Source organism: Lynx canadensis, chromosome D3 (genome assembly GCF_007474595.2).
Source record: "Lynx canadensis isolate LIC74 chromosome D3, mLynCan4.pri.v2, whole genome shotgun sequence".
NCBI lineage: Eukaryota > Metazoa > Chordata > Mammalia > Carnivora > Felidae > Lynx > Lynx canadensis.
This window is the reverse complement of record NC_044314.2, coordinates 75,988,248-76,009,740: the sequence shown is the minus strand read 5'-3', so window position 1 is coordinate 76,009,740 and position 21,493 is coordinate 75,988,248. Positions and strand designations below refer to the sequence as shown.

Here is a 21,493-nt window from a genome sequence, read left to right as displayed (position 1 = left end):
TTGTGCCACCTTGAAGGTGCTGGCCTGAGAGAGGGATGGAAGAGACTCTTGAAGGTGCCACGGAGGCATCGGCTTGGAGATGATGCCCGGTGAGGATAGGTTACTGTCTTCCAGGACACAACACAACCTTAAATCAATGCCCATCGCATGGTGCTATGCAGAAAGGATACATCGTTCTGAACTCAAAGGGTTGGAGGAGGAATTTGTACTTCCCCTACCTGTGGGTTTAGAGGTCCTGGTTCCCAGAGAGGGCATGCTTCACCCACTGGGGGACACCACAAGAACCCCGTCAGACTTCAAGCAATGCCTGCCACCTAGTAACTTTGGATTCCTTGTGTCAAGAAAGAGAGTCAGCATTCTGCCTGAGCAATGGGGCATCGGGAGGTGGTACGGCTACTGTTATCTGATGGGGCACCCAGGCGATACACTGGACATCTCTTGGTAATCCCCTGCCCGATTTTGATATTAAATGCACAGGCAGCAGCTACGGCCTGGGTCGGGCATGGTGACTCGGGCATAGGGTCTGGACCACTCTGCCAGGGAAACCATCTCGATCAGCAGAAGTGCTGACCCAAGGCGAGGGGAACCTGCAACGAGTAGCGGGAGAGGGAGACACTCAGCCTCAGTTGGAGGCCAGCAGCGATAGCAGATGACTGTAGGTTGTCCCACCAGCCATGGGACATGATCTTTTCAGGGAAAAGACCAACCAGAATCCTGGAGAAACTGTTCCCAGATGGGGTGAAATTATATTCAGCAAGTGGATCTAACAGGTGTGGGGGGTGGACTGTCGTGGGTGCTGTGATGTGACCACCTAGGCTCCCCCTTCGGGACTGCCACACACAATCCCCTGGAATGACCAGAAATGTTACCTGCTAAGAGCTCAGAATTGAGTCCCTTGCAGGAATTACCTTAGCCCAAAGTAGCTGCCTTGCCCAAGATCGTGCTCCCTCCTTGAGAGCAGCCTGCATCCAACGCAGCTGATATGAGGGGGCAGAGGTCCAGCCCCCAAGCCTCGATCTGGGAAACTCTAAGGAGCCACCCTGGCTCTGGAACTCCTGCAGGATCAGCTGTACTCAACTCCTCCCTCTGCTCACTCACGGTTTTCTCACTGCCCTGCAGGTGCCGGTCTCAGTAACCACGTGCACACTACTCTCCATCTCACATTCTGTTCCCCGGGATCCCCACTTGTAACAGGGACCGTGTCTGTCTCGCTCACTGCTGTACCCCCAGCGTCTAGTACAGGCCGGTGCCATAGTAGGTGCTCAAGAAATATTGGTTGAATGAATGGAATGAACTGGTCCTGTGTGAAATTTCCCTAACTTATTGCAACAGGAATTATCATTCTTTACCTCCAACCCATCCTACCCACCATTGCCAGATTAACATTTCCAAAGTGCCCCCCCCCCCCGCTCAAGAACTCTCAGTGGCTCCCCACTGCCTGTAGACAAGCCCTTTGGCCTGGCATTCAAGACTTTTAGCAAACTTGCCCTGGTCTACCTGTCCAACCGCAGCTTTCAATTCTTACATATCTCACCCCAACTTGCTAACCAGAATGGGCCTTCCAAGGAATTAGCCTTTCTCAGACTCTCAGGTACGGCTTCCTCTTTTCCTTCAGATCCCTTCCTATGAAATATCCTGTATCTTCCCGAATCTGCCTCTGGGTCTTTCAAAAAAATAATTTTTTTTAAAATTTAAATTCAAGTTAGTTAACATACAGTGTAGCCTTGGTTTCACAAGTAGAACCCAGTGATTCATCACTTACATACGACACCCAGTGCTCAACCCAAAAAGTGCCCTCCTTAATGCCCATCACCCGTTTAACACATCCCTCTCCCCACCGTCCCTCCAGCAACCCTCAGTTTGTTCTCTGTATTTAAGAGTCTTTTATGGTTGCATCCTTAATCGAAAGGCAGTACAATGCAATGGTTAGAGCCCAGGCTCTGGATTTAGAGGAACTGAGTCCAGACTCTGGCCCTGCCTCTTCCTGCCTGTGTCACCTGGGGTAAATCACTCTACCTCTCTTTGGTTCAGTAAAATCTGTAAAAATCTGTAAAATGGGATGAATAATACAATTCACCAGGGTGGCTGGGCAGCTCAGTCGGTTGAACCACTCACTCTTGATGTCGGCTCAGGTCATGATATCGCGGTTTGTGGGATTGAGCCCCGCGTCAGGCTCTGCGCTGCTTAAGATTCTCTCCCGGGGCGCCTGGGTGGCTCAGTTGGTTGGGTCCGACTTCGGCTCAGGTCATGATCTCACGGTCCGTGAGTTCGAACCCCGCGTCAGGCTCTGTGCTGACAGCTCGGAGCCTGGAGCCTGCTTCCGATTCTGTGTCTCCCTTTCTCTCTCTTTGTCCCTCCCCCACTCGTGCTCTGTCTCTCTCTCTCAAAAATAGATAAAACATTTAAAAAATTTAAAAACACAAAGATTCTCTCTCTCCCTCTCTCTCTGACCCTTCCCTACTAGCGTGTGTGCATGCACGCTTGAGCTCTCTCAAAATAAATAAAAAAACAAAAAATAATAGAATTTACCCAAGAGATTTGACAGAATTAAATGAGATAATATGGTAAACCGTTTAGAATAGCACCTACCACTTAGTAAACAGTAAATTTTGGCCATTATCATCGTTTAGGTTGGGTTCAGCGTAAGTGGTCTATAAAGGGTCAGATAGCAAATATCGTCCCTGCAGAGATAACTTTGTTGCTGTATGGGAAAATGGGCACAGGTGATATGCAAATGACAGGTGTGGCTGTGTCCCAATAAAACTTTATTTATAAAAGCAGTCAGCAGGTCAGATGTAGCCCACAGGCCATCGTCTGCCAATCTCCCAGGGGAGAGGGACTTTTTCCTACAACTGTGACTACTCTCAGTACCTTAACCACAGCACCAACCAAACAACACTCAGTTCACACACAGTTAGGCCCAGCTCCCCACCTCGCGCTTCGGTTGGAAGCGCGGAAGGGGGCCTCACGCGTGATGGTTAAGAGCGCGGGCGGTGTAGGCAGACAGACTCGGGGTCTTAGTTCCACCACGGGCCACATGACTTGGGGAAATGATTTCACCCCCTGAGTCTTGGTTTCAACTATAAAAACGGAGCCTGCAATCACTTGATAGCGTACCTCTCCTGGGGCTGTTGTGATGCGTCCAAGAGAAATGCCCAAGCAATGCTAGATCTTTTGTTTTTACTATTATTTCACATTTACGATTTTCCCACTGCCGTGTTCGTCTTCGTTTTTTTTTTTTTTTAATCTTATTTTGAAGTACTCGCTACACCCAGTACGCGGCTCAAACTTACAACCCCGAGATCAAGAGTCTCGCGACCCAGCAACTGAGCCAGCCAGGCGCCCCTCGTGTGTTGCTTTTATATTGTCAATCATCACCATACTAATAATGGTAATTCTCTGGCTACGTCACGCCTCCTTGACACCAGAAGCCCTAGTGGGCCATCTCTGCGCCCCTCTGAGGCCATGAACGTAGTTGACTGGCTGCCTGGCTGGCTGGCCAGAGCTGGGTATTTACTTACGACTGGGGGACCCCTCCGATCCCGAAGCCCACCAGGCCCCGGAGCACCAGGATCCAGCTGTACACGGGGGCGAAAGCACTGAGGACGCCGTAGTACAGGGTCCAGAGCACGCTGATCTTCAGCCCCTGTGGGGAAGAAAGACACCAAGTCACAGGGCTGCTCCGTACCTCCAGGTCACGCGGCCCCGAGCATGTTAAAAGCCATCAATGACGTCATGCTAAAGGGTAACCCACACAACCGGAGAGATCCAAGGGGTTCTCTGTGCGATGGGGCCAACCCCTGGGGGGGGGGGGGCATGTGTGGGGAAACTGTGGGGCATTCTCAGTTGTCTCAATGATCGGCATTTGATGTACACGGCCCTGAGACGTTAGATGTCCCCCCCGTGCCTGAGACTCCGTGACTCCGGTCCTGTATCCTGCACCGACCCAAGCTGAACTTTCGACCTGACCGTCACGCAGGTGAAAACTACCATTATCCGCACCTTGACCGTCACTGTATTTTATATATAAATAAGATGGGGGGGGAGGACAGAGTTTGCACACACACTTAATTTTGCAGGAATGAGGCTTCTAGGTAAATCAAAGGAAGTCGGTACGTGGCTGTATCTGGAACTTTACACAATTGTTCATCATTTCAGAAAGCCGAGTTGTCCGTGGCAACGCTCCATATGGTATTTGAGTCACTGAGAGAACACTTCAGTATCCGTCTGCATTCACTGGGTTTCTATGTGTATCTATGAATAGACCCATCTAAACCTATTTCAAAATGTCAAATATAAAGAGAAAAGCAGCAACAAAATTCAATTACACACAAGCTTATTTATAACCAGGGACAAATGTTAACCACTTCCCTTTATTACCTAGGCAGTCATATGTGCACCTTTCCATTGTGACAATAAATCCGATTTAATTACTTGCTGCCTTGAAACAAATTCTCTCTCCTGTCGCAGCTGGGGAATTATACCTGATTTCTTTTATCTTTTAATATTTTTATACACTATTTCTTTTTCAAGATTATGTGAGTGGCTATTTTATTTCTGAAATTATTTCTGGATAATTAAGGGGCATTATTAAAAGTTTTTATAACATTTTCTTTTTTTATTACAAGTTTCTTAAATATTTATTTTTGGGGGGGGGAGGGGCAGAGAGAGAGGGGGACAGAGGTTCTGAAGCAGGATCTGCACCGACAGCAGCAATCCCAGTGTGAGGCTAGAACTCATGAAGAGCCTCAGAACCAACTGAGCCACCCAGTGCCCCTATAACACTTTCTGAGTAAAGGGGACATTGTATTTGATGGGGTTGAGAACCACCTAGGCACACAATGCTGTAAGACAAACAGTGCATCTGCTGGGAATGTTACTCTTAGAGACTCAGAAAAAATTAAGGACGAATCCAACTTAAAATGGGATTTTAATTTTTTTAAAATATTTATTTATTTATTTTTGAGAGAAAGAGAGAGAGAGAGAGAGGAAGAGAGAAAGTGAGGGAGGGGCACAGAGAGGGGGAGAGAGAATCCCAAGCAGGTTCCACACTGTCAGTGCCGAGCCCCACGTGGGGCTCGAACTCAAGGACGTGAGATCGTGACCTGAGCCAAAGGCGCTTAACCGACTGAGCCACCCAGGTGCCCCTAAAATAGGATTTTTATATCACACCAACACCGAAGGCGTTGTGGAGTCGAATGCGAATTGTACGTGGATTTTAGACCCGCAACATGGGGTCCCGGCAGGTCTCTTTCTGTAGCACTTCTCCCAGACCCAGGTTTGAGTTCACTCTCCTGTCCCCCTGGGGGAAAGCGTGAAGCACAGTGGTTTTAGCTTTACAATTAAAATGGACAGGGGTGCCTGGCTGGCTCAGTCGGAAGGGCATGCGACTCTTGATCTTGGGGTTGTGAGTTCGAGCCCTGCGCTGGGTGTAGAGATTACTTAAATAAATAAACTTAAAAAAAAAATTAAAACTGATTAAAAGGAGAAATCTGGAGGTCTCCCAGATGATTTCCAGTCTCTCGGAAAATGATTTTCAGCGGCGGGTGAATATTTTAAATAACTTGCATTACCTTGCAAGAAAGCGATTTCTTTTTGTTTCCATCGTTAGTCTTCTGATTATGTCCAAGAGAAAGTATCCACGTGGTGCTAGTCTGTCTTTAACACCTTTTTAAACACCTGCCAATCTCTTTTTAACAGACTCGGGGCGGGGGGGGGGGGGGGGCGGCTACCAGAACTGACTAGAATTTAGTAACATTGGATTTTTTTTTCATTGTATCGTATTATTTATTTATTTATTCATTTATTTTTAATTTTTTTAATGTTTATTTATTTTTGAGACACAAGGAGAGACACAGCACAAGCAGGGGAGGGGCAGAGAGAGAGGGAGACAGAATCCAAAGCAGGCTTCAAGCTGTCAGCACAGAGCTCAACACAGGGCTCGAACTCACGAACTATGAGATCATGGCCTGAGGCTTCACGGACTGAGCCACCCAGGCGCCCCTTCACTGTAATCATGTTTGCAGATATTTCCTATTTACGCCTACTTAAATTTCCTATTTAAGACTCTCTATAAAGTTTCCTTTTCCAAAAACATGCATTTGAGGTGTTGTTTTTTTTTTTAAACAAAGTTGCTAATAAAGAACGCTATTAAGTGCATACCGAAACAGGTGGGATAGGAATTAGGAAAGCCTAGGGAGCTCCGGATCTATTGCAACAATAATAAAGCCCCATTTCTGCTCCCCTAAAACCCATGACTATGAAATCGGTAGGTGCCACACATAATGCTTACTTCCTTTCTTTTGGCTTAAGCTAATTTAAGAGGGGTTTGCTTCCTTGGAACCCAAGGCGTCTTGAATCAGAAACAGGGTATCATTAGCAGCAGAGAAAATGAAAGGAAAGAAGGAAAACAGCAGGAGAAGAGGAGAGGGTAAGAGAAAAGGGCACCCAGGCTGGCACCTGCAAGCTAAGCCTCCCTCTAGGGACGACCTGGGAGCTGCGTTATCCCGCTGGGGTCACCGTGGGACCCCATGCTAGGCAGCAAAGACCTGCATGCTGACCTGTCCTGTGGGGTCACAGCACACTTGCAGCTGGCTCTGCACTGGCCCGCTGACGCCGGGGCTTTCCAGCTGGCCAGGAAATGAGGGCTCAGCAACCCTTCGTGAATACCGTCAGGGCTACTGCAAAGGCACGAGCACTGCTCGGGACTCTGCAGAAACGTCTCCGGGCCTTTGAGCTTTTCGTTAACCTCACTTGTCATTCTGCCTAACATCTGTCCCGCCTTTCGGATCGTTGGCTCCTTCGTCTCCCTCTTCTCTCTCCTTTTCTTCCTTCCACACTCACTTACTGAGCATCCCTTGTATGCCAAGCTCTACAGATAGAGGTATAGACATTATGCATCCGTTAGCTGGCTCATTCAATTATTCATTCAACAATAAGCGTATATCAAGCGCCTGCTGTATGCCAGACACTAGAGGTAATGCTATATACCATTCATTCATTCATTCATTCACTATACATGTAATGGGCACCTGCTGTGTGCCCAGAACTAAAGGTACTGTTATGCATCATTCATTCATTCATTTGTTCAATATGCATATATGGAGCACCTGTCACGTGCCTGGCAGTCAAGATACTGTTATTCATTCATTCATCCCTTTGCCATGCATATATTGAGTGCCTGCTGTTTGCTAAACATGGGCCTTTGTCCCAGGCTACAGGGGACGTGGCAGTTAGAGTCTCTGACTTCACAGAACTTGGATTTGCGTTTTGCAATTCATTGTCACGTCGTTAACACCGGGTCCTCGCGGGCAGCCGGTGGAAAGAGGCTGCTGTTTCCACTCCCACTTTACAAACCAGGGCAGGGAGGACCAAAGTAGTCTAGCGATTTGTCCAAGGTCAGCAGAGTCAAAACTGGAGTCAGGGTTTCCAACCCCCAATGCCAGGTCGTATTTCCAATGAGCCCCTCCCCTCCTCCTGGGCCTTTGGCGGCTCCCATTGCCTCTGACCAAGAACATATGTGACAATATCACGCAGCAAGGACAGGTGGGTCCGAGTGAACGCAAGAGACCTTGACCTGTCTCGTCGGCCTCTACTCAGCTCTAGCCCAAAGCTGCCATCACGAAATGTGGACCCTGGGCTGCCAGACCGCCCAACTATCAAAAAAAAAAAAAAAAAAAAAAAAACCCCACCCAAACCAAGAAGCAACCAAACAAAAACAACTCCTTGTTTTTATGCAAAATACATTTTTGAAACAGAGGCAACCGATTCCACATCCTGTCCCCTATCGTACGGGTGCAATGAAACACCTGGGTAGGCCGTACTCGGTTCATGGCTCACGGGTTTACAACCTGCAAAGACTTCAAGCTGCAGCTCCAAGGCTTAGGGTCTTACTGCCACTCGGGTTCTGGGTCTGCAACCGCCAAAAGGAGCAAGCTGATGTCATTGTCATGAGCACTGCTCAGCCTCAGAAGACCGTCTACTCGGCCCCCGGTGGTGGTCTCCAGTCATGTACGAGGACGGGCAAAACAGTCACGGGGCAAAGGGGCCTGGGGGTCCTCAAAATATGGGGATGAGAGGCCTGTTGCCTGCCCGTCACCCTCCTTCCCCCCTTTACCTGTAAATGACATAGAGGGCATGGACCTACAGCCTTCGAATTTTTTTTTTTTTTTTTTTCATTTTAGTTGAGAGAGAGAGAGAGAGAGAGTGAGCGCCAGCGGGGGAGGGGGTAGAGGGGGAGAGAGAGAGAGAGAGAGAGAGAGAGAGAGAGAGTGTGTCCTAAGTGGGCTCCACTCTGAGCGTGGAGCCTGCCCGACACGGGGCTCGATCCCACGTCCCCGGAATCATGACCTGAGCCGAAATCAAGAGTCGGATGCTCAAGCGACTGAGCCACCCAGGCTAGATCTGTAGACTTTGAACCAGAGAGTGACCTGATCATATTCTAAACCGTGTTTTCTTGGAGTCACAGCCGATAATAGCTGCCAGGGATCACGGGCTAACCATGTGTTAGTAGACACCATTCTAAGTGCATCACATACATTTCTTACATAACCCTCCCTGCAATCCTCTGAACTCCTCCTCTTGTCAACCCTATTTTACGGAAGGGGAAAATGGGGAAACTGAGGCTCCGAGAAGTGAAAAAACCTGCCTACGCCTCCCTCGCTCGACAGAGGGGGTGAAGCATGGGACCAGGAACCTGGGTGCGTATCTTCATCCCCGCGAGGCCACACGCCCGCAGCTGCCCTTCCTTTCTGCGGCTGCCACAGGCCCGCAGGGTGTAGAGACTTCTGTAGGAGTCAAAGTGGCCCACTGAGTCCGAACCCCTTATGTGATTCCCCTGCAAAGTCATGGAGCAGACGCCCTCCCAGAAGCCTCCCAGCTGGGCGGAGGCAGATCAAGGAGCTAGGAGGAGATTCTTGGCGCTTGCTAAAGCTCGCCAGCTGCCCGGCTCACCCTCGGTTTCTGGAGGAGTTCTACAGAGGCTTTATAATTAGAACCTGATCCGTCCTCCCTGCGGTTGGGCCAGAATTCCATGCAGGGAGGAGGGGGCCCTGCAGTCCGGGGGCGCCTTCTCTCCTCTCTGGTCGTGCCAGCTTTGCGTGGACCACTCTACCCAAGCTTCATCTCTTTGGAACGGATGAATGTCCAACTGGTCAACTGAATCCCGGGGGATAACTCAGTTATGTCTCCCAGCAGCCAAGGATGTGGACTCTGGAGCCAGACACACCTGCATTTTTAACACCGGCACTGCCATTTATCGGCACCCTGAACTTGGCAAATGATGGGAACACTGCCGGACGTTAACGAGTTGCTTCCTCTGTGCCAAGAGCTCTCGGTGCAAGGGCCCATTTACTCCTAGAACACCCCTGGGGAAGAGAGGCTATTTTTATCCCATGAAGAGAGGAGGAAACTGAGGCACGGGGAGGCTGAGTCACTTGCTCGGGGTCACGCAGCAGCCTGTCTGCGGAGGAGCCGGCCGGGATTGGAATCTTAGCAGTCAGATCTCAGAGCCCGTGCTCTCACAGGGATGTCACCTTAGCATTTCACGTGTCCCAGTGAGCACTGGAGGTAAACAGGAAATTAGGGCGGAGCAGTCCCAGGCTATGCAGTAAGTCGGTGAAGAATGAATTCTTCACGATACGTGCACTCTCTCTGGGCGCCTGGTTTCTCAGCCCTGGCACCCTTCCCATTCTGGACTTGGCAATTCGTCGTGGTGTGGACTGTCCTGTGCACTTTGGGGTATCGAGCAGGATCTCTGACCTCTACTCACTAGATGCCAGGAGCACCCCTCCCCTGACTTGTGATAGCCACAAACGTCTCCAGACCTTGCTGAGGGTCCCCTGGGAGGAAGGGGGAGACAAAACCTGCCCACCCCCTCCCCCGTTGAGAACTGCTGTTCTAGAAGTTGCCAAAATGTGTTCAGGACTCACAAGATTCAGTAAATGGCATTACTGAAAACCCACCTATGAATCTCTTAAAATTAAAAAAATTTTTTTTTAATTTTCTTTTTTTTTAATGTTTATTTTTGAGAGAGAGCGAGAGAGCGTGAGAGCAAGCATGAGCAGGGGAGGGGCAGAGAGAGAGGGAGACACAGAATCCGAAGCAGGCTCCAGGCTCCGAGCTGTCAGCACAGAGCCCGATGTGGGGCTCGAACTCACAAACTGTGAGGTCGTGACCTGAGCCGAAGTCCAATGCTTAACCAACTGAGCCACCCAGGTGCCCCTACAAATCTCTTTAAAATATAAGCCATAGTTTTCTCCTCTGAGACCAATCAGAAAAATGAAGACATCTACGTCCTATAGGGCTACCTCCTGGGAACACCGTAGGCACGACTGACATTAATGACAGAGTGAACACCCTCTTCCAGGGGATCACAAGCTAATGACCTTTGTGGACTTTCCATAAAGAAAGAACACTCATCAGTAAAGTCACTTGCTGGTCTGGAGAGGATGAGAGAGAAGCAGAAAGTGGCAACAAGGAGATTCGATTTTCATCCATCCTGTTCAGCCACTCGCGAAGTATTTACGAGGAGTGGTTGCTATAAGGCCGTCCCAAATGCCAGCCCACCCCAGTGAGCAAAGCAGGCACAGCCACCTCCCTCAAGGGGTGTACTGCACTCACTGATCCATCCTCCTGTCCTGTGCCCCTGGCAGACATCACTAATCGATCACAGCACCGTCCCACTGAGCCTTCTGACTCCTCAAATCCATGCGTCTGGCATCCCCTACTGAGCAATTAGAACAGACACAAGGGACGACAAACCCATTTGCCCTTCAGTTTGGGGAATTCTGTAAATGGTAGCTATCACTATCAGTTATTATTGAATCCAATCTCCTCTGACATAAAGAAACTGAGGCCCCAAGAAGGGTGGGATAACTTGAGTCACCTCGGGGGCAGACCCAGGCCCCAGATTCAGGTATTTTCACTTCTTTCCCCTTGTACTCCTCATGGCTTCGTGATTCAGCAACTGAGTAATAGAATTTGGGGCAGAGGAAAGTTCCTTGTTATGGGTTCCTGCATTTTTTGTGCATATGCCTGTTGGCCTCAGGGGCAAGTCAATAAAAACTGTTCTTTAGCCAGAGACAGCGGGACAGGTCGTCCACCCCGTGCCCAGTCTGCGCAGGAAGAAGCCACGTGAAGACTTTAGAAGAGCTTTTTCCTTCGATTATTTGAAAAGTGCGAGGGCCAATGTTAGGTGCAGCCTCAGCCACACATTTACAACTCCTTTAACTGCTGCAATTCTGCCCAAGAAATGGCTCTGTTTTATTTTAAGGGGTGTTCCTTCCGTCCGTCCTCCCTCCCTTCCTTCCTCCTTCCCTCTATCTTTCCCTTCCTCCGCCCCCACCCCCACCCCAGCTCTGGTCTGTTCTATCTTCCAGCCAGAAAATCCTTAAAGCAATGACTTACACCCTCCAGAAAAAGGAAGCGGGTGGGAGGGTGTGTATGGGGCAGAGTTTAGGGAGCTACTTCCTGGAGACCAGAGTAATCCAGCTTCTGTCCTCTTTCGGAGGCTGGAGAGGTCATCCCCACTGACCTCCCCGGTCTCTAAAACCAACCAAGAGTCCCCGAGCTACAATGGCCACTGTTGGTTTCCCAGCCTGGCTGCCTCTGGTCCTGCCCCAGCCACTTCTTGGTGGTTTTATTAGTCAACGTCTCCCAGGTGCCTGCTGGCCCACATGTTTCCGGCCCAGCCACAGTGGGAGGGGCTGCAGCCGGACTGCACTGTTCAGCCACTCATTCATTCATTCATTCATTCACTCATCGAGGCAACATTTATTGATTGAACACCTACACATTCAAGCCGCTGGCATCACAGTTAAGGGAAGAGTCTAGACTCGGAAAGAGTAAGACCTGGCCCTGTGACACACAAGCTAAGTGGCCTTGGGCAAACTGCCCATGCTCTGTGCCTCGGTTTCCCCTTCTGTAAAATCAGAACAATAATAGCACCAAGCACGTATCGTGGTTGGTATAGGGCCTGCCATACAAGCCACTGTTTTCTTTTCAGCTCATGGCATGCGGGTTACAGCGGGCCCTGCCTATTACCTACTCGGCATCCGTATCTCCCTTCTTCCTTCCTAACAGAATTCTAAGCTGGTTTAGAGAGTCTAAACTAGTCTAAGCCAATAGTTCTCAAAGTACGGGCCTCAGATAAGCCGTGGCAACAGCATCGCCTGGGAATTTGTCAGAAATGCTATCACTGCGATGCCAGCTGACATGTGTCCTGTGTCGCTGATGTGCCTGGCGTTCTACAAAGCCATTCATACTCAGGATCTCAATTAACCCTCCAATGTAGACGCTGCTATTTTTTCTTTACATGTTTGAGGAGATCGATGCTCAGAGAGGTCAATCGCTTGCCTGAGGTCACACAGCCAGGAGTGGCAGGGGACTAAACCCAGGGACTAAACCCAGGTCCACCTGATTCCAGAGCCCAAGCACGTAACCACTATACCACCCTTCCTCTGAGGAACCCGCAGGCTGAAGAGGACGATAAAGCAGTCAGGGGGTGCGATCACCCAGGATTGCGCAACAGCAGGGGCGGCTTTTCCCGAGCAAGGCACTTAACCAAGTAAAGCCTGCCTGGATCTACACAGATCTTTTCTCCCATCAGGCCTAAGTTCGCATGCACACACTGAAGGTATCAAAGAACCCAAGGGAAGCCCCGCAAAACGTGAGCAGCGTAACATACAAAGGGGACCATGAAGTAACAAATAAAACAGTTAAGAGCTCATGGCAATGCCAGACCTGTAAGTTCCCTTCTTGCTTCTTGCTTGCAAATCCATTTCATGTCGTGCCTTAGGCTGGGCCTCCCCAGCAGCAGACCCTGACACAAGAATTCTAGTTTATTTGGGTGGTGATCCCGGGAGGGGTGGGGCAGGCAGACAATTCAGGGTACCTTCATGAGCAGGTTCCCACGGTGGGCCCCAGAGCTCAATCCTGCTGGGATTGACAGATGAGTCACTTGAGGGCAAGAAAGTTGAGGTCTTCATCTACCAGCCCTTGCCTGCCCCCAGCCTGGTGTAAGGGAATGGGGGGGTGCCAAGGGGACCGGAGAGGGCACCCAAAGCATCTTCTGCGTTCTGAAACGTGCACGCTCGGGCCCCACTAGGAATGTGGGATTTCGATGGCGTCAGAGCCATGTCTTCTCATTGCATTTCAACAGAGCTAATCGGGCCTCCCAAACGCTAAGCAGAGCGCTGGCTTGCCACCTGTCAGCGTCACCATGGAGATTAACCCGGAGGACATGCGCTTAGGAGAGGTCGCCTTACTGTTTTCCGGCCGTACTGGTCTGAGATGTTTCCCCAGAGGGTGGAACTGGACATCATGCCCACAAAGACTACCTGTGGATGGAAAGACAGCTTCTGTTAAACACTGACACGGAGCATCACAGAGAAAGGGAACAACGGATTGAAACTGTGACATCACATCCCAGTAATACTAATGAGCCAACATCGGCTGAGAGCCTGTTAAGGTGCGAACAGTATTCTACACGCTCATGTGACCCTTTAAGCCTGACAACAATCCTGTGGGGTGGATGATACCATGAGCCCCATTTTACAGAGGAGAAAACCGAGACTCAGAGAGGGCAGGTCCCTTGGCCAGGGTCACCCAGGTGTAGGCGGGACAGGCTGGAATCAGGCAGTATAGCTATAGAGCTAGCTAGCATCGTACCAACTTCTCACCGCATCAAAGAAATGTGTCGCCCTGTTGCTGAGAAAATATCAAAGGTAGGGGCACCTGGGTGGTTCAGTCAGTTAAGCATCTGACTTCAGCTCATGTCATGATCTCCCAGTTTGTGAGTTTGAGCCCCATGTCAGGATCTCTGCTGTCAGCACAGAGCCTGCTTGGGATCCTGTGTCCTCCTCTCTCTCTGCCCCCCCGCCCCCCCCCACCACTGACTCGCTCTCTCTCGCTCTCTCAAAATAAATAAACTTTAAAAAATTTAAAAAAAAAGAAAATATCAAGGGTTTGGAGGATATGAACAACAGAAGACAGGAGGTTGGAATGAGATCTGTAGGCTATTCGCAAGAGGAACCTTCACCAAGCGCTCACTGGTGTGCCCAGCAAAGTCATTGTTACATTGTTTATTGTTGAACAGAGCTGATGAGGTTTGAATGATTGTGCCCATTTTACAGACAGGGAGCCTGAGGCTCGGAGGGTTAAGAAACCTGCTCAGTATCCCAGGGAGGAGAGGGGAGAGCCAGGTCCTAAACCCTAGACTCTCATGCCTCGTCCTCACCAAGAGTGGGACAGCACACTAACCTCTTTACACTGACGTCTTACCTAATGTTCGCGGCAGCCTACGAGGTGGGTGCCGATATCATCCCCATTTTGCAGACAAGGTAACTGAGGCCCAAAGAGGTGAGGGCACTGCCCAGTGCTGTCTGACCCAAAAGCCACTCCTTCAGGCCTGTCCTCGGGCAGCGGGCTGCAAACAGGGGCTACACAGAGGCAGGCACTCCAAGGGAGGAGCGGACACGGCTACTTTTACTTAAAAAAAATTTTTTTTAAGTTTTATTTCTTTATTTGGAGAGAGACAGAGACCATGCAAGCAGGGGAGGGGCAGAGAGAGAGAGAGAGAGAGAATATCCCAAGCTGACTCTGAGCTGCCAGTGCAGAGCCAAACGTGGGGCTCGAACCCACAGACCGTGAGATGGTGACCTGAGCTGAAACCTGGAGTCAGATGCTCAACCGACTGAGCCACCCAGGCGCCCCGCCATGGCTACTTTATTTATTTATTTTTTTAATTTTCTAAAATATTTTATTTTTGAGAGAGACACAAAGAGAGACAGAGAATGAGCAGAGGAGGGGCAGGGAGAGAGGGAGACACAGAATCCGAAGCAGGCTCCAGGCTCCGAGCTGTCAGCACAGAGCCCGATGCGGGGCTCGAACTCACAAACCACAAGATCATGACCTGAGCCGCAGTAGGATGCTCAACTGACTGAGCCACCCAGGCGCCCCGCCCCCTGCCATGGCTACTTTAAAGAAAATAGCTTCCAGGTCCTCAGCTTCCATACACACTCTTTCCTGAGAACAGGCTAGGGCGCTCGCCTGTTCCCTGCCTCACCTCCCTTTCTCAAGCACCCCCTTTCCCACTTCTCGCTGCCCCAGCCTCTGCGGTACCCCTCACAGCGCAGGGCTCTGAGGTTAAACCCCCCAGGACACCTCAAAAGGGACACCAATGACACAGTCACAAATGCTTTTGCAAGTCATTCAGTTTCCAATTCCTTTTTATTATTTTCAACCAAATTGAAAAGAGAGCCTAATCAAGCTGTCAGCAAATTAGATCACTAAAAATAATCTTTGACGAGCGATTGCTGTGTGCTCGTCAGCATGTAGCTCGGAAGTTGTTGAAAAAACCAGGTGGCATTAGTTTATGGATTATTCCACAAGGCCTTCAGCCCCCCCCCTCAATTTTTATATGCAAACAAAGCTCTTCATATTTACATCCATTCAGTAAAAATGGAAAACGGGAACGAAACTGTTGCCAAGCCCTGTCTCATTTTAGCAGAAAGTAATCACCCAAGAATACGTGACATAATTGGGGAGATACTGCGTACCCCTCATTAAGAGGTACATTCCTGAGGAAAAAAAAAAAACCACTTGTGTTTAATAATATTTATCAGCATTAATTCCTTCTTGTTTTGATCTGTTGCACGTTACTAAAAATTATCACGATAACTCAGTGCAGGAGAAAAATTTCAATACTTAGAACCTTATGAGCTCAGAAAAATTAAAAACAATAATTTAAAATTTATAGATTTTGTCCCAGAAAATTCTGACAGGTGATAAATGATATGCTTTCGAGCAAAGCAAAACACGGCTACGAGAAAACAGGGAGAAATGGAAGGGAAATGCCAGCTCGAGAAGCAAACAAGGCAATGCAGAATCTCCAAATACTTCTTTTTTTTAACATTTATTTATTCTTGAGAGAGAGAGAGAGACAGCACGAGAGGGAGAGGGGCAGAGAGAGAGGGAGACACAGAATCTGAAGCAGGCTCCAGGCTCTGAGCTGTCAGCACAGAGCCCAACACAGGGCTCGAACCCATGGACCAGAGATCATGACCTGAGCCGAAGTCGGACGCGCAACCGACTGAGCCACCCAGGCGCCCCTCCAAATGCTTCTGAAGGCCTTATTCATGTTATTTTAAAACATGGTGTGATGGGTATCAGATAACTACTTCAATTCCATTGGACACATTTGAAAAAGTGATTTGAAATTTTATTTAGTTTTATATTTCCAATACACCAGAAATCATAGCATCTGCAACCTACAATTCAAAAACATTTCATGTCAAAAAAAAAGTAAAAAAATAAAAAATCAAAAAACAGGTGGAACACGTGGGTGGCTCAGTAGTTTAAGTGCTGACTCTTGATTTTGGCTGAGGTCATGATCTCATGGTTTGTGAGACTGAGCTCTGTTGACAGCTCAGTGCCAGCTTGGGAGTCTCTCCCTGCCCCTCCCCTACTTGCGCTCACTCTCTAAATAAATAAAACGTTTTTTAAAAAGTAAAAAAAAAAAAAAAAAAAGTAGGGGTGGCTGGGTGGCTCAGCCGGGTTGAGCGTCCAACTCTTGGTTTCAGCTCAGGTTCTGATCTCGTGGCTTCCTGAGTTTGAGCCCCAGGTCAGGCTCTGTGCCGACAGCTCAGAGCCCGCTTGGGATTCTGTCTCCCGCTCTCTCTGCCCCTCCCCAACGTGTGCTGTCTCTCAGGAGAAATAAATAACTTTGAAAAGAAGTAAAAAGAAAAAGAAAATAAAGACACTGAATGTCAATTTTAAAACCTATAAAAGTCCTGGGACCGGCCTAGTTTTTAGAAAAATCTCTTCTAAACGACCGAGAGCAAAAAATGTTTGACGACTGCTGTCTTGGGGTGAACTGCTGCCTTAATGATGTGCTATCCTTGTGCCCCAGAAGAATTAAGCATCCCCCCCCCACATTTCCCCCAGTTTTTCTCCCCCAAGGGAGCGCTCTTGGCCCAGCAGAGCCTCTTATGGGCTGTGGGAGCTTGGACAGGTCACCACACCTCTCTGAGCCTTAGTTTCCGTATCTGTGAAACGGGAGTGAGAAGAGCACCTCTTTCACAGGGTTGAGAAGGTTAAAAAGATAACCGTGTCAAACCCTCAGCACGGAGTCTGGCGCATAATGAGAGCTCGGTAAGTGGTGATTGTTGCGGAACCAAATGACAAAAGACGAGAAAGGCTCCCCGTTGCAAACACACAGACCTGCGGGTATGCTTGAGGGGGGAATCAGTGAAAATCAGGAAGGTGAGAAAGAAGTCTCAATTATTCATCCCCTACCATGTGCTAGGCACTGTACGCATTTTGCTGTTGGCAGGAAAACAGGCATTATCACCTCCATTTTGCAGGTGATGAAATAGAGCCGGAAAGTGCCTCACTCAAGGTCACACGTCTAGGTGACTAAACCGCAAAACACAGGAGTTTCAACACTCCTCCCACAAGGCTGTACAACTTTACTGCTGGTATCGGACCAGTCCTGGTTGCTGAAGGCACTCAGGCCATTCCAGAACAGTTGTAGCATTCTTGGAGGTGCTCCTAGCTAGCAATTACTGTACTTTGCCAGTGGCTAGGCTGTGTGACCTTTCGTAAGTGACTTAACCTCTCTGTGCCTCATTTTCCTCAGCTAACAATAGTACCTGCCTCCTAGGGTTGTGAGGATTAAAGAGTACAATACATAGTATGCATGGATTGCATACAATATATGTAAAGCCCTTTGCACAGCAAGACCTTAATAAATATTAGCTTTTGTGCCATTATTATCCTCTTATCCAGCCTGGCCGTTCCCCTCCCTTGTAGAGGGGCTGCTGCTGAGCTCCCCTGACAAATACGGAGGGTTCTCCCTCACTCTCCTTCAAGCCTCCATGCCAGGGAGCAACGCTCCCTACCATTTACGGAACACCTACTATGTGTCAGGCACTGTGTCCTTTCAGTGTTCAGATCTCCCTGGTCGTGGGAGGAACCGGCATCTCGTTTTTGCCGGGAGGCTTAAAAGGTTTATGCCCCGGTGGGTTCCAGCTTCCCAGCCACTGAGCAGAATGTCTGGGACCTCACGTCCTGGGACTCCTGGGGGGAGCAGTATTTGCTGCAAACCTGCCCCCGATGTTTGAGGTGCACAGAGGAGTTAGGGAAGCTGGGATCAGTGGTTTCCAACCTGGGTTTTATTTTTTTCCTGCTCAGCCTGAGCCTTTCGCCCCACAGAGCACCCCAGGGGGTGTCCTGAAGGCCACAGGAGACCCGTGGGCGGGGAGGGGGGGGTGGGTTGCCTACCGAGGTCAGCAACGCAACCTGCCAGCTGGGGAGTCTCCACTCGCAGTGCAGCTGGGGAGCGAGGATACTCAGGATCATCATTTCCATGGCGTCGGCCATCTGCAGGGAGGAAGCAATCACGGTGAGGCCAGCCCGGGTCCGCCCGGCGCCGGGGGCGGGGCGGCTGCGCCCTCACCAAGTCCATGACCCCTAGGAGAGCACGTAGAAAACCCCTCTTCCACTAGCTGCTGCTGAGCGCCCTACCACGCACCAAAACACACTGCAAACTCCGGGAGTTAAAAGAGAATGTTACCATGTGGGAATTGACAAAGGGGCGTGTAACATTCTCTCTGCGTGTTTCTGTGTTGAAGAAACAGAGGCACCCCTCCCCCCAAACGAAGTGGGGAAATGTTACTATGCTTCTAAAATCCCAGAAAAACTTTTTCGTAGAGGCAGACAGACCATGATCTTTTTTCGTTGGCTCAGTTAAAGACTAGCTTGGCTTTGGTTTATAGGTCATTGTTCATGCAGAATTGTCAGTTCCGTTAACAAGTATGACCTTCTAATAATTAACACATACTAGGAAGCTCCAGTGATCACACACCATGGTACCTTTATGAGACTAGACAGAAATGAGAGTTCAGGAGCAGCCCCGTGTAGCCACGGGAATGTGATGGATAATATGGGAGGCTTTTCAAATTAGGAGGGAGGAATGAGGTGGGGAAATTAGAGATCCATTTGAAAAAATAGGTCATGCAGCATTCACAAAAATCCATTTCCGCTGTGTTAAGGGTCTAGCTGCAGGGGCACCTGGGTGGCTCGGTCGGTGAAGCGTCTGACTTCGGCTCAGGTCATGAACTCACAGTTTGTGGGTTTGAGCCCCACGTCCGGCTCTGTGCTGACAGCTCAGAGCCTGGAGCCTTCTTTGGCTTCTGTGTCTCCCCCCCTCTCTGTCCCTCCCCCATCGCACTCTGTCTCTCCCTCAAAAATAAACATTAAAAAAAAAAAAAGGTCTAGCTGCGCTGTGCTAGAGGAAGATTAGGGGATTTTTAACAAGGGACCATGAGCCTCTCGAAGCAGAAAGCACATTTTTATTTGTGTGTGTTTACCTAGGGTGAGCTCCACAGATGACACCGTAATCTTATAGCAACCCCGAGTCCCAAAGGGTTGAGAACCACTTCTTTAGCCAGAAGCTTCAAAGCCACCTTGAGGGCCATCGCCAACCACACCCAAACTACCCCCAAGGGCAGATCTTCAGATCACCAGGGTCATGCAACACAAACTTTTATTGATTCAAGCAAAGGCTTCAGGTGGAGACAACTATGTCCTTCTGTACAGCCCCTAGAACCCACTTGAGCATCCCGGGCGGGGGGGGGGGGGGCTTGGAGACTGAAGGTGAGGTCACCACGCCCACAAATACTTGCCCAGGCCAAGCCCGTGAGCACCGACAGCTTCCATTGAAATTTTCCAAACCCAATGGCTTCTACCGCGTCTTCCACCATGAAAGTATCTGGAAAAGGAGAAAAGGGGAGGGGACGAAGGAATGAGTGCACTCTGCAGTTGTCCTTGTGTGGGGGTGTCTGGGAAGGGGGAGGGTCCACAGCCAAGCTTAGTAAAGGCAGCACATACTACTTCTAGAAACGTCATCCTAGAAAAACATTCCAGCCAATATGAAGAGCTTTCTGGACACAAAGCCCACTGCAGCATGGTTTGTAAAAGGGACAACTGGAAAACCCAGAATGTCTACCAACAGGGGTTGGTTAAATAAACTATTATATAGATCATGATTGTATATACATTTGTATATATTGACGTTAGGACATATGACCTGCCTGTTAAAAAGAATGTGCATATGCACACAACATATTGTTAATTTTTTTTTTTAAATAAAGCAAAACAGGGGCGCCTGGGTGGCTCAGTCAGTGAAGTGTCCAACTCTTGGTTTTGGCTCAGGTCGTGGTCTCACAGTTCGTGGGCTCAAGCTCCCCCCCTTCCCCCCGTAGGGCTTTGTGCTGACAGCACGGAGCCTGCTTGCGATTCTCTCTCTCCCTCTCTCTGTCCTGCCCCCACTTGCACATGCCTTCTCTCTCTTTCAAAATAAATAAATAAACTTAAAAAAACCCAAAGTAAAATGGAAAACATGTTTAGTGTGATTCTCTTCTTGGAATCACATGCCTGTGTGCATGTGTATGCATTTGAATGTATGTATGTGTATATGCATGGAATACATACAAAACTTTACATTATGGTTTCATTCTTGTTGTCTTTGGAGAGAGGAAGGGAGAAATCCTCTGAGATTTTAGGCTTTTTTTTTTTCCACAACGTATTGCATCCAGAGTCAGGAAAGACTTTTCGAAAGCAGAATGCCGCTGCACTCAGGTGGAAAGGTGTCGGCATTATATCCTTAAGTGAAAAAAGTAACTGGAGATAGGTGTGCACCCTTAAGGGCTGTGGTTGTGATAAAATTAGGTATGTGTGTGTGTGCTCTCCAAGAGCAGTAAGATTGAGTGTCCACAAACTGTTCACAGTCATCTTTGTAACTTTCCAACTTTGTGCCTTTCTAGAATGTGGAAAATGCTCTCCAAAGCAGCATATGTTATTTGTGTGCTCAGAAAAAAATACGATATAATCGATCAGCTCGTGTTTTTGAAAAATATGGAAAGACTAAATACAACATAGTTGGCTGGACTGAGCCCTGCAACAGCACGGCTGGAAAAACTGGGGAAATCTGAACCAAAAGTCTGGGGTTTAGGCTCGGTTGGTTGGGCATCCGACTCAATGGTTTCGTCTCAGGTCATGATCCAATGGTTCGTGAGTTCGAGCCTTGCTTCGGGCTCTGCACTGGCAGCGCGGAGTCTGCTTGGAATTATCTCTCTCCTTCTCTCTCTGTCCCTCCCCTGTTCTGGCAAGCCTGAGCGTGCGCTCTCTCTCTCTCTCTCTCTCTCTTAAAAAATAAATTTAAAAACTTTAAAAAAAGTCTGGTATTTAGTAAATAGTATTGCATCAGTGTTCGTTTCTTCGTTCTGACAAATGCACCGTAGCCCGGTTAGATGTTAATGTCAAGGGAAGCTGCAGGAAGGGTCTGAGGGAGCTCTCTGAACTACGCTTGCAACTTCTCTGTGAATCTAAAGTGGTTTCCAAAACACGTTAATTGCAAACTAAAAATACTAAAGGAGCACACTGGGTGGCCCTTCTGTGGGCTGCCTCTGAGGATCTCATCAGCCCCTGCTGG

The 21,493-nt window shown here is 49.0% G+C and overlaps 1 protein-coding gene across 1 annotated transcript in view; it reads right to left on the bottom strand.

Annotated features, from left to right (window-relative positions):
• Positions 1 to 21,493, bottom strand: part of LOC115498725 (SV2 related protein) — a 78,048-nt gene that overhangs the window by 34,757 nt on the left and 21,798 nt on the right. The window contains exons 3-6 of the mRNA XM_030292340.1: positions 19,686 to 19,771; positions 18,283 to 18,381; positions 13,266 to 13,337; positions 3,522 to 3,646 (exon numbers count right to left, since the gene is read on the bottom strand). Coding sequence (XP_030148200.1) covers positions 3,522 to 3,646; positions 13,266 to 13,337; positions 18,283 to 18,381; positions 19,686 to 19,771 — 382 coding nt within the window. The remainder of the gene's footprint in view (positions 1 to 3,521; positions 3,647 to 13,265; positions 13,338 to 18,282; positions 18,382 to 19,685; positions 19,772 to 21,493) is intronic.